General features: G+C 44.9%; 1 protein-coding gene across 1 annotated transcript in view; it reads right to left on the reverse strand.

The window, feature by feature from the left end:
* DOCK3 (dedicator of cytokinesis 3) overlaps window positions 1-15,752 on the reverse strand; it is a 590,333-nt gene that overhangs the window by 502,343 nt on the left and 72,238 nt on the right. Inside the window, exon 4 of the mRNA XM_025213329.1 lies at window positions 6,229-6,284. Within this exon, the coding sequence (XP_025069114.1) occupies window positions 6,229-6,284 (56 nt within the window). The remainder of the gene's footprint in view (window positions 1-6,228; window positions 6,285-15,752) is intronic.

A 15,752-nucleotide genomic window follows, 5' to 3' on the forward strand; every position in this document is an offset into this window, starting at 1 on the left:
CAAGAGAAGAAGTTGTAGAAAAGATGGAAACATTAAATATTAGTAAGTCCCCAAGACCGGATGGCATTCACCCAAGAGTTATGAAGGAACTCAAAAGTGAAATTGCGGAACTGTTGGCAATATTATGTAACCTATTGTAACAAACGGCCTCTGTGCTAGAGGACTGGCAGGTTGCCAACATAACCCACCTTTAAAAAGGGCTCCAGAGCTGATTCTGGGAACTAAAAACCAATGACTCCCACTGCCACCCTTGGCAAATTGGTAGAATCTATAGCAAACAACAAAATCAACAGTCATGTGGACAAATATGATCTGCTGGGAAAGAGTCAGCATGGTTCTTCTAAAGGGAAATCCTGCCTCACCAATCTGCTGGAGTTCTTTGAAGGTGTTAACAGGCATATAGACAAGAGGGATCTAGTTGACATAATACATTTGGACTTTCACAAAAAGCTTTCCTTTCAATAAAGTCCTTCACCAAAGGCTTTTAAAAAATTGTGTTGTCACAGGACTGGAGGAAAGGTTCTTTCATGGATAGAGAGCTGGTTAAAAGATAGGAAGCAAAAGGTAGGGTTAAACAGTCAATTTTCAGGATGGAAGGAAGTCAAAAGTGGGGTCCTGCAGGGATCTCTGTTGGCTCAAATTCATTCAACATTTTCATCAATGATTTGGAAATGGGGGTGCATGGTAAAATCTCATAGTTTGCAGACTATACCAAATTATTCTGATTAGTCAAATCCCAAAAGGATGGAGAGGAGCTGCAGAAAGACGTCACCAAGCTAAGTGAGTGGGCAAAAAAATTGGCAGATGAACTTCAATGTCGACAAGTTCAAGGAGTGCACATATGGAAAAATAACTTCAACTATATGTACACAATACTGGGTTCTGAACTAGCTCTTATGACTCCAGAAAGAGACACTAGAATCACTGTAGACAGCTCTCTAAGAAAGCCAGCGCAATGCGCAGCAGCAACCAAAAAGACCAACAAAATCCTGGCCATCTTTAAGCATGGAATTGAAAACAAAACAGAAAACATTATTGTGCCATTACAGAAACCTTTGGTGCACCCCCATATTAAATAGTGTGTACAGTTCTGATCTTCACATCACAAGGACATGCTGGAATTGGAAAGGTACCAAAAAGGGCAACCAAAATGATCATGAAACAGCTGCCATGCCAAGAGAGGCTAGAAAGGAGTCTTCAAATTGGAAAGGAGAAGACTGAGGAGGGATATGACAAAAGTCTAAGAAAAATCATGAAGGGTGTGAACAGGAAACTGTTATTCATTAGGGGTGCACCAATAAAGACTTTTTTGGCCAATACCAATGGCCAATTATTAACCAGCCATATTGGTCCATACGGATCCAATAGTGGTGGACAGCTGATATGCAGCCCAGCACCTTGGAGAGCAGCCTCCTCCCGACAAGCCTGTGGGGGGGGGGGGGGGGGACGGGACCTCCCGACAAGGCTGGGGGGGGGGGGGAGGGGACATGGGAGGGGCAGATCGAGGCCCCCATGGTGAGGAAGGGAGTAGGACGGGGCAGGCAGTGCCCAGCCAGGGTGGTAAATGCAATCCTGCCAGGAGTGGGGTGGAGCCAGGGGTGACTTGTCCAGGGTGTGGGAAGGGGGGTGGCTCCCTGCTGCTGCATGAACCCCTGGGGGGAGGCACAGGTGGGCATGTAGCTGCCCGGATTTGTGCACGGGACAAGGGTGGGCTGTCTCCTGCAGGCTTGGTGCCAGAGGCTGTGCCAGCCACTTCCGGGGGGGGAGGAGAACTGGGCTGAGACTACGTTCAGGGTGGGTAGGGGCAGCACTGGGAAGGGCTATAGCCACCCCAGAATTCCCCATAGCCCCTGCTCCCAGCACCACCTCTGCCTGTCCCAGCCCCCATTGCCAGAAAGAGGCCACCACAGCCCCTGGCCCTGAGTCCAGGGTAAGAAGTCAGTCCTCACCCCATGCACAAATCTGAGGTGGCACATGCCTGTGCCAGGGGTGTGCACAGCAGCAGGGAACTGCCCCCCCACCTCCCCGAACAAGCTGCCCAAGGCTCCACCTTGTTCCTGGTGGGGTCGCATTCACTGCCCTGGCTGGGCAACACCTGCCCCTGGCCCCTGCACCACTCCCTCCCTCACTCTGGGGGCCTCAATCTGCTCCCCACCACATGCCCCCCCCCCCGACTTACCAGCTGGATGCTGCTCTTCAACATGCCAAGCTGCATTCCTGGCCATGTACATGCTGTGGCTACACACATGCACGCGGCATTTATTGGTAACATTATTGGCTACACTGGCCAAAAAGCCTATTGTTGATATTGTTAATTTTCCTTTTATCCGTGCCAATCCTATGTGTGACTGATATATAGGTGCACCTCTATTATTCATCAAATCCCAGATTACTAGAACTTTAGTACTAGTACAAAGTACTTCTTTCTGCAATGCAGTTAATCTGTAGAATTCATTGCCACAGAAGGTGGTAGAGGCAATCAAATAGTCAAGTTCAAAAAGGGAATAGATAGATTAATGGATAGATCTAATAATAACTGTTGAATAGAATGGTTGGAGATGTTTCCTCTGGCATCACTAAACCAATGATGGTAGATGCCAGGGAGGATAATAAATGGGGTAGATCACTAGAGATATCTGGTTTAATGTTCCCCTGGTATAGTATCCACTTCTGCTACTGCTGAAGACAGGATACTGGGCTAGATGGACCACTGTTCTGACCCAGTATGGCATTTAAGTTCTTACTGTCTATGTTTTGGACGGTGTTTCTGTACTGCTATTTTGTCGTCATCTGCAAGAGTTCTTCAGAGTGCTAGAGCAGTTCTTTCCGAAATGATTAACTGCAGTATTATTAACTGTGTAGTTTAGTCATAATTGCCAGGAACTCCTTTAGGCAAGGAGTTTTGGGTCCACATACATCAGGTTTGATTATTGACTTCACTGTTCCCCTTGGATGTTGATATTCCTTTGGGACATGTAACAAGAATAGTTTCAGTTCTTTTCCTAACACCACAGTTTTTTCAGTCTTTAATGTTTCAATGCCTTTGACACGTTAAGTTGCAAGCCATTTTACAACTTACTAGTTCACTTACTGTCTCTTGGCACATGTTAACATTAACTAAATATTGGAGAAAAGAAGCTGTAGAACATCAGGGTCTTCTATTTGTTTGGTTTGACCGTGTGAAGCGGATGACTTATTTTTTGGAGATAAGCTCCTAAACATCACTTGCTGACTTCAAATCCTGTGCTTAAGCATTAATGATTAGACATCAGAATCGGCACATCCTCAAAGCCATTTAAGCCATGCCTACACAGTAAATTTACTAAACCAAGCAGCAGCTCTCTCAAGCACTTCACACCACTCCACATCAGCTGCCTCCTAACCAGAGAGAGCATAGCTACATTCATAAAGCATAACAGGAGGATAATTAGCATGGGAACAGGCTAATTAGCACAGATGCTCAGCACTCTTAACTGGCCTTCCCAAAGCACAGTGCCAGCACAGACATTTCTGATTTAGGAAGCAGTCCATGCAAATTTTTCAGCACAGTGGTTTTCAAACTTTGTTCCACAAAACCTTGGGGTTATGCAATAGGTCATCAGGGGTTCCATAAAGAGACTGGGGTAATGGTGGCTGCCACTGCTATGCTGGGTTGCCTGGCTCCATATCAACTCTCACAGCCTGGGAGACAGGGCTAGGGGTTCCATGGCAGAAGAAGTGATATAAACGTGATATGACTTTAGGCAGTTTGAAAACCACTGCTGCAGCATATCTTTGCCTAGTCTTGTAAATTTACTGCATAGACATGCCTTTAGAACAGCGATTCTCAACATTTTTAGGGTACCTCTTGTTGAAACTCAAAACACCCCTCGAAAATGCCAGCTCTTTGCCTTTACTTATTTTCTGACTATGGAAAAATAAGAGCAATTCTTCCGTTGCAAAGAAGTCATAACAACACAACAGATCAAAATGTTTCTTACACCATGGAGGCTTACCATATTTTATTGCATACCATACCCTCCCAAATAACACACACACACACACACCCCTTGTTTTTGCAAGGCAGAATGTACAAAAAATATTTTTCCATAGTCATAGCCAACTGTGTGACACAGGCCTCTGACAGACGTTAAATTAAAAGCACAATGGGATCTGATGCACAATCCCCAAAATTGTGCTTCCTGCTATGCTCCATGTGATTGGGGCTCCCAGCTCAGGGAGCGTACCACACATTCCCTGGCTGGGAGCCCATCAGCTGACAAGTGCTCTCAGCCCCTGGAGCACACAGTAGTCTTGAAGAGCTCCAGCATGTTCTGAAGGCTGGGAGCACTGGCCACATATTCAATTAAAGGCATGATATGAAGCAACCATAAAGTTATTATTTTGTTTAATAACTTTGAGACTTATTCCTCATTTTATCTTGCCGTTACTTGATTGAACATGGAGCCAGGTCACTACTTAAGACATGATTAACCAGTTACTCATCTATTAAGTGTAACATCTGTCAGGGGCCATAAAGTAAATCCTCCTGGAAACAGAGTATCCAGGAAGCATAGCATCCCAGGAGTCAGTAAGGGTGAGGCAGCATGAGATTCCTCCCATACTAGGACAGCAACAAGGTGAGGCTCCAGACCATTGCAAGAGCAGTAGCAAGACTTGTTACTTCTTTACTGTAATTAGTTCGTTGTACAAGTTCCTGTAAATAATAAAGTGATATTTCCACACCACAAGCCTCATCAGTGTACTACAGATGGCATGCAGCAGCTCACATGCCGAGTCAGCTAATCTGCTACTACTGAGAACCTATTCTGCTTAGCTAATAGCCGTGCGAGGGTTAACATTGAAAGCTGCCCCTGCTGCCAGCTTTGCCAGAAAGAAGTGGCAGCCATTTTCGGCAGCTATTGGAGTACAGCCTCTTCCTGTTTCTATACTCCAAAGAAAAATCAGCTTCCCTGCTTAAGATACACCCCCCAATTTTGGAAATGTGTGTGGGGTATGCAAGTAAACATGGTATTTGACATCTTTGGGTTTATCTGGTGAATCATGTTTAGGTGCTTGTATGCCTAATAGCACAATTATTTTGCAGCATCCTATGGCACCATTAAGAAAATCTAATGGCACCCTCGTTGAGAATCACTGCTTTAGAGCATGAAAGTTTGGGTATGAAAGTTAAGCACTGCACACCAGATCTGGCCCACAGAACCCAGATCTGTCTTCCAGCCCAGGTGCTGCCCATGGGTCTGAGTTGACCCACACCCTGCCAAACGAGTTCTGCACACAGGGCCCAATATGCACACCATACATGGTGCCCTCCTCAGCCAGTCCATGGGCCTGATCTGGCCGATGGATCATCCCCATGGGCTCAGATGAGTTTGACACCCGCTTCAGAGCAAGTAATGCAATTTGGAGACATGAATGCTACATGGGGAGACTTTTTTGGACAAGAACAGATAATAATAGCAGTGAATGCAAAATGACACACAAAAGTTCAGGCCAGCAACCAGAGCGCACACCCATACTCAGCAGTAAGCAGCTAAAACTTTTATTGAAATCTGTGTCACTACATCTTCACTACTAAAAAACAACAAGTATGCTTAGCTATGTTTTAATGAGATTTTCCAATTTCAACGTAAACATACCCCCCCACAATTTTTTCAAAAAAGCTTGCCTAAGTCACTTTTGAAAATGTGACTTCAAGTCATAATCTTCTTCAGTGTTTTGAAAATTTTACCTTCAGGGTCCCCCACTCCCCAGCCCACTGAAAGTCATTGAAAGTCACCATAAGAATATCTGAGGTGCTTGCTATTTTTCTGGGTTATCTCCCCCACCCCGCTAGGTGTATTGCAATTTATAAAACTTCACCCATTCATGCTTAAAAAAATGAAATAAGAAACAGTGGAGGGAATGGTTTCTTTAAAAAGTCCATTACTAATTATATTATTATTATTCATGGAGTTACTCTCACAGTGTACAGCCAGAAGAGTAAACAGATATTTGTTTTTGCAATACTAAAAAGAAAAAAATTCATAAGATTTTATAAATGGTGGACAACCTCTATAAAGCAACATTTGATTTTCAAGTTTTAAAAAGTGCAGCATACACAAAAATGATTAAAGAGGAAAACATGTAAATACTGTTACTTTAAAGAATCCAACTGAATTGTTTCTTGGACTGTGTTCTCCTTTATACAAATACTGCAGTTTCTTAATAATCAAGAAAAATACTCACCCTCTGTTGCTGACTATTGCTTTTTTCAGGTGAATATAATTGGCAGGAAAGATCCCCTGCAAAAGAAAAATACATTTATAGCTTTAGGGGTTTCGACTCTCAAAAATTAGCAAATATTTGATAATGGCAAATTTACAACTATCAATGATTTTATTGGAATAATAAAAAGCTATTTTCATTAAAATTAATATTCAAGTTATAGTACCATCAGACTTCAATACAGCTTAGAACAGGAAAGTATATTGAGTAAATAAAGTTACCTTAAATTTACTCCTGAAATAAAGTGTCATGAGGATGGTATTTTGGGTATAAAATAACATAGAAAGTCACTGGAGAGCTCTATAACTTTAAAAGCATCACTCATTTTAAGAGTAATTAATTTTGCAATAGAATACTGGACTCCAAAAATGCTTTCATATACTCTTCCCTCTGCAGGAGTTTGCTCAGATCATTTAAAGCCAACTTACATTACAGATACAAATAACTGTGAGGAGTATTATCACATCCATTATGGTCCCTCTGATAGATGAATTATAAACATTAGAATGAAAATGCTATATTGTAAATTTCTTGCTTTTCTTCCATCCTATCCCTCCCCTGAAATGTATCATTTTCCTCCTTACATCACCTTCCTGACCCTTTCAATACATTCTAAAGCAAACGGTCCACTTTCCTAATTAATTTCTAGATTACAAATGGTACAGAATATTGCTGCCAGGGTAAGAAGTCTGATAACAGGAAACCTACTTTATATCACTTTATCTGGATATGGCAGCTCAATCTGGCATCTCACACAAAACATAATAGCACCGATTACAAAAACACTTAAGTAATGTAATGTGTACATTCATTCAAGGGAGCAACCCATTCATATTAAAGACATTTTCCATCTGAAATATTTGCAATATGGGGCTACAATGACTGTCTTATACCATCTTTCTCTCCAACTTCATAGTGCTTCATGTCCCAGTTTGCTAGTGTAGGTCAGCAGAAAAGTGGGAAAAATAAGTGCTACTTCATAACTGCTTGTGCACAAAATATATTCCATATCACTGAGATACCCTTGTCAGTGACATTTTGTTTTGCTCTGTACATCTCTTCAAGGAGTTTTAAAAAGCTTTTAAATAATCTACGTTACGCTCTATTTAGTCTCTTATGTCTGCTGACAAAAAAAACCTGCAACTTTACTATAATTACCATTCTATTTCTTCACAACTCTGAATTTGAGTACACTACCTGGAAAGATTATGAACTTCACCAACCCCTCTAGTTTCTTTGTTAAATGAATTTACTGCAGGTGAACAGTGATGGCATGACAGAGACATATAGCCATATTTTAAAAGTGAGTATAAATCAATGAGCTGCAAATACTCAGATTTGCTCTTGAAATTCGTTTGAGTACAAAATGCAAGCATAAAATGGATATACATTTTGGGTGCGTCCACACAAGTGTGCACATGCTTCTTTGAGTATCTCAAAGCCCTTTGAGACGCAGCAAGAGGCACATGCAGGAATGAAAAAATGGGGGCAAAATTCGAACCCTGGATCTCCTGGGGTCAAGCCCTCCCCCCCAAAAAATGGCCCGGGGGGGAGGGAGGGAGGAGGGAAGTGAGGCAGGGCACAGTCCCGGACTATGCCCTGAGGCAACCAGAGGCTCAGTCATTCACAGAGACGCTCTGGTAGCCAGCCATGAGTGTCTCTGTGGCTGGTCCTCACCCTGGTGCTGAAGCACGCTGCCTGCCCATGAAGGGCAGGTAGCATGCCAGCTGCAGGGAGCTGGACCCATGCTCCATGCTTGTAAGTAGGGGTGGGGCGGGGACTGGAGGATGGGGGAGGGGACCATGGGGGGACCCCCACCGGCCCCGCACGCTCCCCAAGCTCCCCAGATCATTGCCCCACCCAGCCCCAGCCCACTCCCCCAATGGCTGCCCCACCAGGCAGGCAGGGCAGCCATTGGGGGTCTGGGGTAGTGAGCGGAGCTGGGTGGGGCAGCCATCGGGGGACCTGCAGGAGCTGGTGAGGGATACAGCCAGGCAAGGCAGCAATCTGGGGGGCTGGGGAACAAGCAGGGTGGGGCATGTGGGCCTGCGGGAAGAGGTGGTAGCCCCTGCGGGGGCCATGTGGCCCCTGTTGGCGGGCCTGTAGCCCTGTGGGGGATGGAATCTGTGAGTTGTGCACAGGGTCTGGGCCCTGCTGAGGATCCCCCCCAGTCCTGCCACGATCCACCCACACCTACCCACAGAGCCCCACATCCCCCCACCCCACTTCCTACTCCCCTCCTGCAAACCCCACAATTTGCCCTACACTAAAGTGTGCATCTGGGCACACGTGCTGAGGCAAAAAACCCTGGCTCAAATTTGCACCGCTTCACTTGAGCTGCTGCAAGCACACGTGCTTGCATGTGTGGACGTACCCTTTCAGTGCATTCCTTTTCAACATTCACCACTGAAGTCCATTTTATCAATGTAGGAAAAACAAGTGGATCAACTGCAATATAAATTCCTTTTCATTCCAAGGTATGACCTACCAATTAGCTTCAACTTCAAACATGAGAAACCATCTCAAGGAGTGAGTTCTAGATTACATGACAATCAAGTGGGTGACATTTGGACATGAAATTGCAGACAATCAAGAACTTGCTGCAGTGAATAGGCAGCGACTAGAAAGTATACAATGTAGCAAACAGAATGACTGATACCCAACTGGTAAAAAGTCCAGGGTATAACAGTTTGAAAGTTGGAAAATAATTGTTCAGTTAATTATCCCTTTCATTCATACCTCATAAAGGGTTTACTCCTGTTTGCAACTAATCTAAAATCAGATTGCCAACAGATACAGATTTCGTCCTGCTCCACGCCCTTGTTAATCTCTGTGGCAGTAAGAAATGTGATCTATCTTCTTACATCTGTCTCCTTGCCTGAAAGATTCCAGGGCAGCAAACAAGAGCTCTTGGGCCCACAATAGTCAGCTTTTTAAAATCACTGGCAATTGACAATCTACTCAGTAATATATTGCAGGGTTAGTGAACTTGTGAGTGGCCAAGGACCTGCCATGCAACACAGCGGGCACACCTCCCTCAGTCACATTGTGCTAACACCCCTGCACCAGGTCTCCCTGAATTGCCCAGCCATAGGCTCCCTCAGCCCTGTGGACTGTGTTGCCCTATTCCTAGGGGACCGACAGGAAGCAGGACCTGGAAGAGGGAAAGGGAGCTGGGAGATTCTGGCAACAGCTGGAGCAGTGGGAGAAGCCACACCTGGACCAGGAACCCAAGGACAGGTTAATCCCTGAGGGGGCAGATGCAGCCCACAGGCCACCAGCCGAACAGCCCAGATATTAACAACATGCTCTGACGGCTCAAAGAGAATAACTCTTCTGCATTACTTTAGAACTCCATTTAGTTTGAGGCCCTTAACTTTACAAAGGACAGGTCACCAAAACTAGAAAACTGTACTTATGCTTATCTGAAAAATGCCTTTTTTCAAAGAATTAGGACAACCAATCTTTTCCAGTATGTCTCCAGAATGGGACTCAGGATCTTTCATAAAGCTGTATATGCCCAGGAGAAGATCTTAGGTAGACTTCATCTTCACCTATATACTAAGGGCACTTTTACACATGCTCTGGGGTAGGGGGAAAGGGGGGTGGTGCTTTAATTACAGCAGCTCCGAGAGACACTTTAATTCAAGTGCCACAGTGTCTCATGCATCAGTATCCCCATGCTTCAAAATGGCAGCGGGGGCACTTGAACTAAAGCTTGTTAAATGGGCTTTAATTCAAGTGCCCCCACGGTCATTTTCAAGTGCAGGGATGCCGATACACAGGACGCAGGAGGCTGCTGGAGTGCAGTAATTGTCATCCTCCAGATGACACACTGTAATTACAGCACGTTGGAGCAGCCTCCGTGCTCGTGTACAAGCACACTAAGGCACTGAAAAGACTTCTGCCAAAAATGGAACTGATCAGTGTACCATATTTATGCAAATACAAGATACCATGCATTTAAGACAGTCCCCATAAGTAGATTCTATACATGGAAATTTATAATTTTGTTATAATTTCCAGGTATAGAATCTAATTATTGAAGGAACTTTGTCCCCACCACCATGCAATAGGGAAAGCAGTATAGGGGAACAGGCAGTGGGGGTAGGAGGGAAGCACTAGAGCAGCTTGCCTTCGGCTGACCGTCCAGCCCTCCGTTGCCCCGGTTCATGCCTGACACCTCCTCTTTCTCCCCACAGCCTTTGCCTTCTACCTGTTCCCCTGCAGCATCAAGCCCCTGCCCCTCCCTGCTCCTGATCATCTCTCCCCACAATGCCTCAGGCTCCCAACCCCCTTCCTTCCGTCTCTCCCCACAGCCTCTGCCCCCCACTCTGGCAGGCTCTGTCCCCACTCCAAGCTAGAGCACAGAGCAGGGCCCCAGCCTGTATCCATAGCAGTGGGGTGGACCTTGCACTGCTGCTATGGGGCCAGGCTGGGGCTGTGCTCTAAGCCCTAGGCTGCAATGGGGATGAAAACCGTCAGAATAAGACTAAGTGGCAGGGTGGGAGGAGGAAGAGACACGGGTCAGAAACAGTATAGGGAGTGGGGGGAGAAGGATGAGGGGGATGAGGGCTGCGGAGGGGAGAGGCAGGGGGTGCAAAGGCAGTAGATGGGCAGGCAGAAGCTGCCTGCTCCCCTCCCCACCCCCTGTTGCCTCATACGTGATTCCAAGACATGGCTTCATTTTCCCCATGTTAACAGCTGGGAGTTAGCCAAATAACCGAGCTAAAATTTTATTTAAAAATTAAAAATGAAATTTAGAAAAGTTCAACAGCAGGGAGGTATGGTTAAATCGGCCTGCTGTCATGGAGATTAGAAAAGCACCTGGAGAGAAGTTCAGGGACAAACCATTCTCCTGCTTCCAATAACAGGTCTGGTTCTGCCTTCCAGCTCAAACAGACTAAAAGCACACTGAAATGAATCCATGGACCACAGCATGATGAACAAACAGAACTGACTGTCAAATTCTGATCTCTTTTCTCTTCTTACACCATCTATTCTTAACTCAGACAATTTACTACAGTCTGAGCTCTCTATATTCTCTGGCCAATGACCTTATTAGTTGAAATAACATTCTGTGGAGCTCAAGACAATCTGCTCTTTCTGTGACCTTCTGCCACCTGAAAAAAAAAAAGCACAAACAATGCTGTGTGCTCTGATCTGCCAACAAGATTACTTAGGAACCAGAGATTCCCAATTAGCACAGACTAAGTGCATCACAGAAATTATAAACTCATTTTCCGGGTAGAATGTCAGCTGTGCCTTGCAAGAACCAGTAAAGCAATTCTGACAAAAGGGGCTCCAAAGGGAACATCTAGTACCCTGCACCTCTAACCTCTCTGCCATCATCCATAAAATAAAAAAAACTCTGTAACAGTGGCTGTCATATAAAGGCTTGAAAAAACCCAGTAGAGTTTATTCGCTTTCTCTTAATATTTTAAGGAAATCCTTTAGCAAGCAGTCTACTGAATTAATAATCATTTAATTTCATAAAGATCCTTTTCACAAGAAGGTTGCCAAAAGACTGTACGAAAAGATGAATTAGATCATCTTTATTGCAGAGTGCCAGTGCTTTCCAAGTGCCATGGCACGTCAGGGATCAAAATCAGAGATTCTAGAGTCTGTCTTTTGAAGGAATGAAAGAAAGATGCTCCGAAAACGAGCTCAGTCAAATCCCATTTCAAACTTTATAAAATTGTCCCACAGCCTTATGTTCCAGCATCCCTGAAGTAGTATCAAAGTGTGACCAATCAAATACTGTTTTTCTGGTAGATACCGATGACCACATTTTCTATGAAAGGCAGGGAGTCCAATCTGGCCTAGAGCTCCAATCTAGCATGGGGAATTGGTTTCACAGAGCTGTGCCATGCTGTCTGCTGCTCCACAGCATTTGAGCTTACGTTTGCTACAGAGTGGCTGGCTGTTCTGGCAGCCGACTGCTCCAAGGGGATGCAGAGGTAGAAACTTACAGCATGCAGAGACAACTAGATCATAAGCTCTGGCCCACACAGGCAGAAGTCTGCCGACCCCTGGCCTAAGGGACATCTGGTTTCCTTTTACTATAACCTCTAAGCAGAACAGCTGGGAATACATATTTATGAAGAGATTTACCTTCCACACAAACCCTCAATCATCTAAATGCTTAATAAACACCATTTCACTTAAGACTGATACCTATAACAACTATATTTTATAGAAGTGGCTATAACAAAATATGAAAAAGTCAGCTTATAAAAAGTAGTTGAGTAATATATGCAGGCTCTTCTATATGACAGTGGTTCCCAACCTTGGGGCACAACCAAATTGGGGTTGTGGGGGGTCCGCCCCTTCCGCCTGTGGGGCTCTCCTGGCACACAGTCCATGCAGCTGTTGCTGCTGCTGCTCCCCACGATCCAGGCCTGGCCCAGGCTCTGCTGACACCACTGGGCATGAATGAGATGGTGGCAGGAGTGGGTGTTGCGAACCGAATTTAGGGTCATAGCAAAAAAAAGGATGGGAGCCACTGCTATATGACAACATTGATTAAAGTGCAAGAAGTGTGTATGATGTCTTAGATATTTCCCACACTGTATAAATAAAGCTAAAAATATGCTCCCTTAGGCCAAAATCTGATATTAAAATTAATGCTTACATACTTTTCTATTAAATGACAAGCCACATTATTGTCAAGAAACAGCTATTATAATTACTTTATGAACAAAATTTAATATCAACTGGTAAAAATATTACATTGTTTTACAATTAACAGCATCCCTTAAAATATTAAATAATTATGTTGATTTCTACAGGGATGCAATTACCCACCATCAGTAGAGGTGCAGTCAATTGGGAACTACACTGAAGATTCCTGAAGTGTTCTAATAAGCTTTACAAGGAATCTCACTTATTGTCCTAGATTTAATTGTTACTACTAATTTACCAACTAGTTAAAAAGACAGTGCTATTACTGTGTTCACATGAGCTGTCGCTGTTAAAAAGGAATAGCCAAGCTATGAATTATACTGGTGCTAACGCAATTACATCCAGTTTAGAGCTGTCACCGAATTTGCCTCTGCTTAATGTTTCAAGTGTTTCTCATTCAAAGACTTCTCCAGGTGCTACTTATTTTTCAGTATATATTGGTTTGTTAGATAAAACTATTCTCTTTGTCCTATCAGATGGTCACTTGAAGCAGCTTAACTTTACATCATTGTAGGAAAACAAAATGCTTCACAAAATTTGGATAAAATTTAGCTACATTACCATCTTCTGAGATATATGTTCATGCTTAAGTAATTGCATGGAAATAAAACCTGACTGACAGATGAAGGAGGGGAAGGTTATGTTTACACAGTAACTGTTTAAAGTTAAAATATCTATTATAATAATAATAATAATAATAATAATAATAATAATAGGCTTACTCTGTCTGTCCAGAGCAATCCAATTGATCATCTTGGCAGCCAGTCACAATGCTTACTGAAACAACCAATCAGAGTGCTCTGGACAGACAGAATAAGAGTACTGTTATTATAGACCCTGAGGCATTTCAAACAGATATGCAGGAAAGTCAGAGCTAAAATGAAGCACCAGGGCACCCCACTGCGGAGTGGGCAGGCTCTGCAGTGGGGGGGGGAAAAAAAAAGTGGCGAGGGGCCCAATTCTTTTTTTCTCCCAGGGCCTGCCTGCCTCTTGTGGCTGCGGGGTGAGCTGCAGGCAGGCCCTGAGCTGCAGGGGGCCCTGGTGCTTCCCTCTGCAGCAGTGGTGCTCTCCAGGACCACCCGGGTAGGGTGCCAGCAGGTGGGTGCTGCCTGGGTGCCGCTGCTAGAGGGAAATACCAGGGTCCCCCACAGCTTAGGGACTGTGCAGCCCATCAGCAGCTTGCTCCCTAGCTGCAGGCAGACTCTGGGAGTCAAAAAAAAAAAAAAGGATCAGGCCCCCTCTGCACCCCTGGCAGGGCCTGGCTGTATGAGCTGCCGCTAGGTTGCACAGCTTCTGAGGTGAAGGGAGGGGGGGCAGTGCTTCCCTCTGTGGTGGTGGTACCCCCTAGGGCCATCCAAGCAGGGTGCTAGCTGCGCAGGTGCAGCCCCAGCTTGCAGGCAGCACCTGCCAGATCCAATGGTGCACGGGGCGCTGGAAGCCCAGGTGTGCTCAGGGAAGCTCGGGCTTGGAGAGCTTCCAGAGCCCTGTGCACTGTCCCCACCACCGTCCCGCCACCTGGGACCACCCAGGAATGGGCTGGCTGCTCTGAGAAGATGACAGGAAGACAGCTGGGTATGCCAACAGCTGGAGAAGGTAGCGGAGATGGTGCACAGGGCCCTGGAAGCTCTGCCAAGCCTGAGCTTCCCAGAGCATGACTAGGCTTCCAGCACCCTGTGCACCCGCCCCACCACTTTCTCTGGATAGGGCCATTGTGCACGAGGAATATTGCTGTAATTTGTTACATAGCAAACTAAAATACATGGGATGTGTTTCAGTTTGCTATCTAAAAAAAAGTCATTTAAGCCAAAATACATCGCCAAGCATGTACAGTTACAAAATTTAAACATAACATACCACCGAATGTGTACACTGTTACGTAATTAAATCATTAAAAAGGAAAATTAAACCACTAAAAGGGGCAATTTCCTCATGCGTACAAGGGCCCTCTTATTCTAAGACTATAAACAAGTCACAAGGTCAGACTTTTGACAAAGTATGTATTTATATTCCTAAGCTTGTGTTTACAGATGGACAGTTTTGTGTAGCCTTTTTGAGGGTGAGAAGTTTTGATTCCATTAAAGTATTTGGTCAAAGGATAACTAAAAATCCTGTATTGAAAGAAATACTTTCGCAATAAAAATTTAATTGCAAATGTTTTGTGGGTTTCAGCTAGTAGTATATGAAAAATAGTAGTACAGAATAACTCCATTTTCCCTCAGTGTGGTCTGATATGTGTCTATTGATTTCATAAATTAAAACATTAAATTATTAAAAGGGAACAATAAGTAATAGAAGCAAGCATGACAAGAAACAATAATAGCTTGCTGAAGAATAATGTTATACGGCAGGAGTTGGCAATGTTTTTGGCTGGAATGCCAAAAGCACCCCAGCCTCAACTTGTAAGATTGTCATTCCAGGGGCAGACAAAACAGGGGCTGCAAGAAGCCCCATCCTTGCTGTAGCAGCACAGCCACAGCCCCTTCCCTGCCAGCTGTCTGGAAGTGCACATGTACCCACCACCAGTAACAAACTGGGCTGAGGCTCCGCAGACCTCAGTGCAGCAGCTTGCAGCCTCCCAGCTGCCTGCCACAGCTGGCCCAGGCTCTTGGCAGGCCCCTGCCACCCACCACGGAGACCAGGCTGTTCACAGCAGGTGGTAGGAAAGCTACAAGCAGCTCCATCAAGGTCTGCAGAGCCCCGGCTCAGCTCATTGCTGGCAGCGGATGCACATGTGCTTCTGGGCGGATAGTGGGAAAGCTACAATGAGCCTAAATCCTTGTTGTGGCAGTGCAGTCCTGGCC

The sequence above is a fragment of the Alligator sinensis genome, unplaced genomic scaffold, assembly GCF_000455745.1.
Source record: "Alligator sinensis unplaced genomic scaffold, ASM45574v1 scaffold630_1, whole genome shotgun sequence".
Lineage (NCBI taxonomy): Eukaryota > Metazoa > Chordata > Crocodylia > Alligatoridae > Alligator > Alligator sinensis.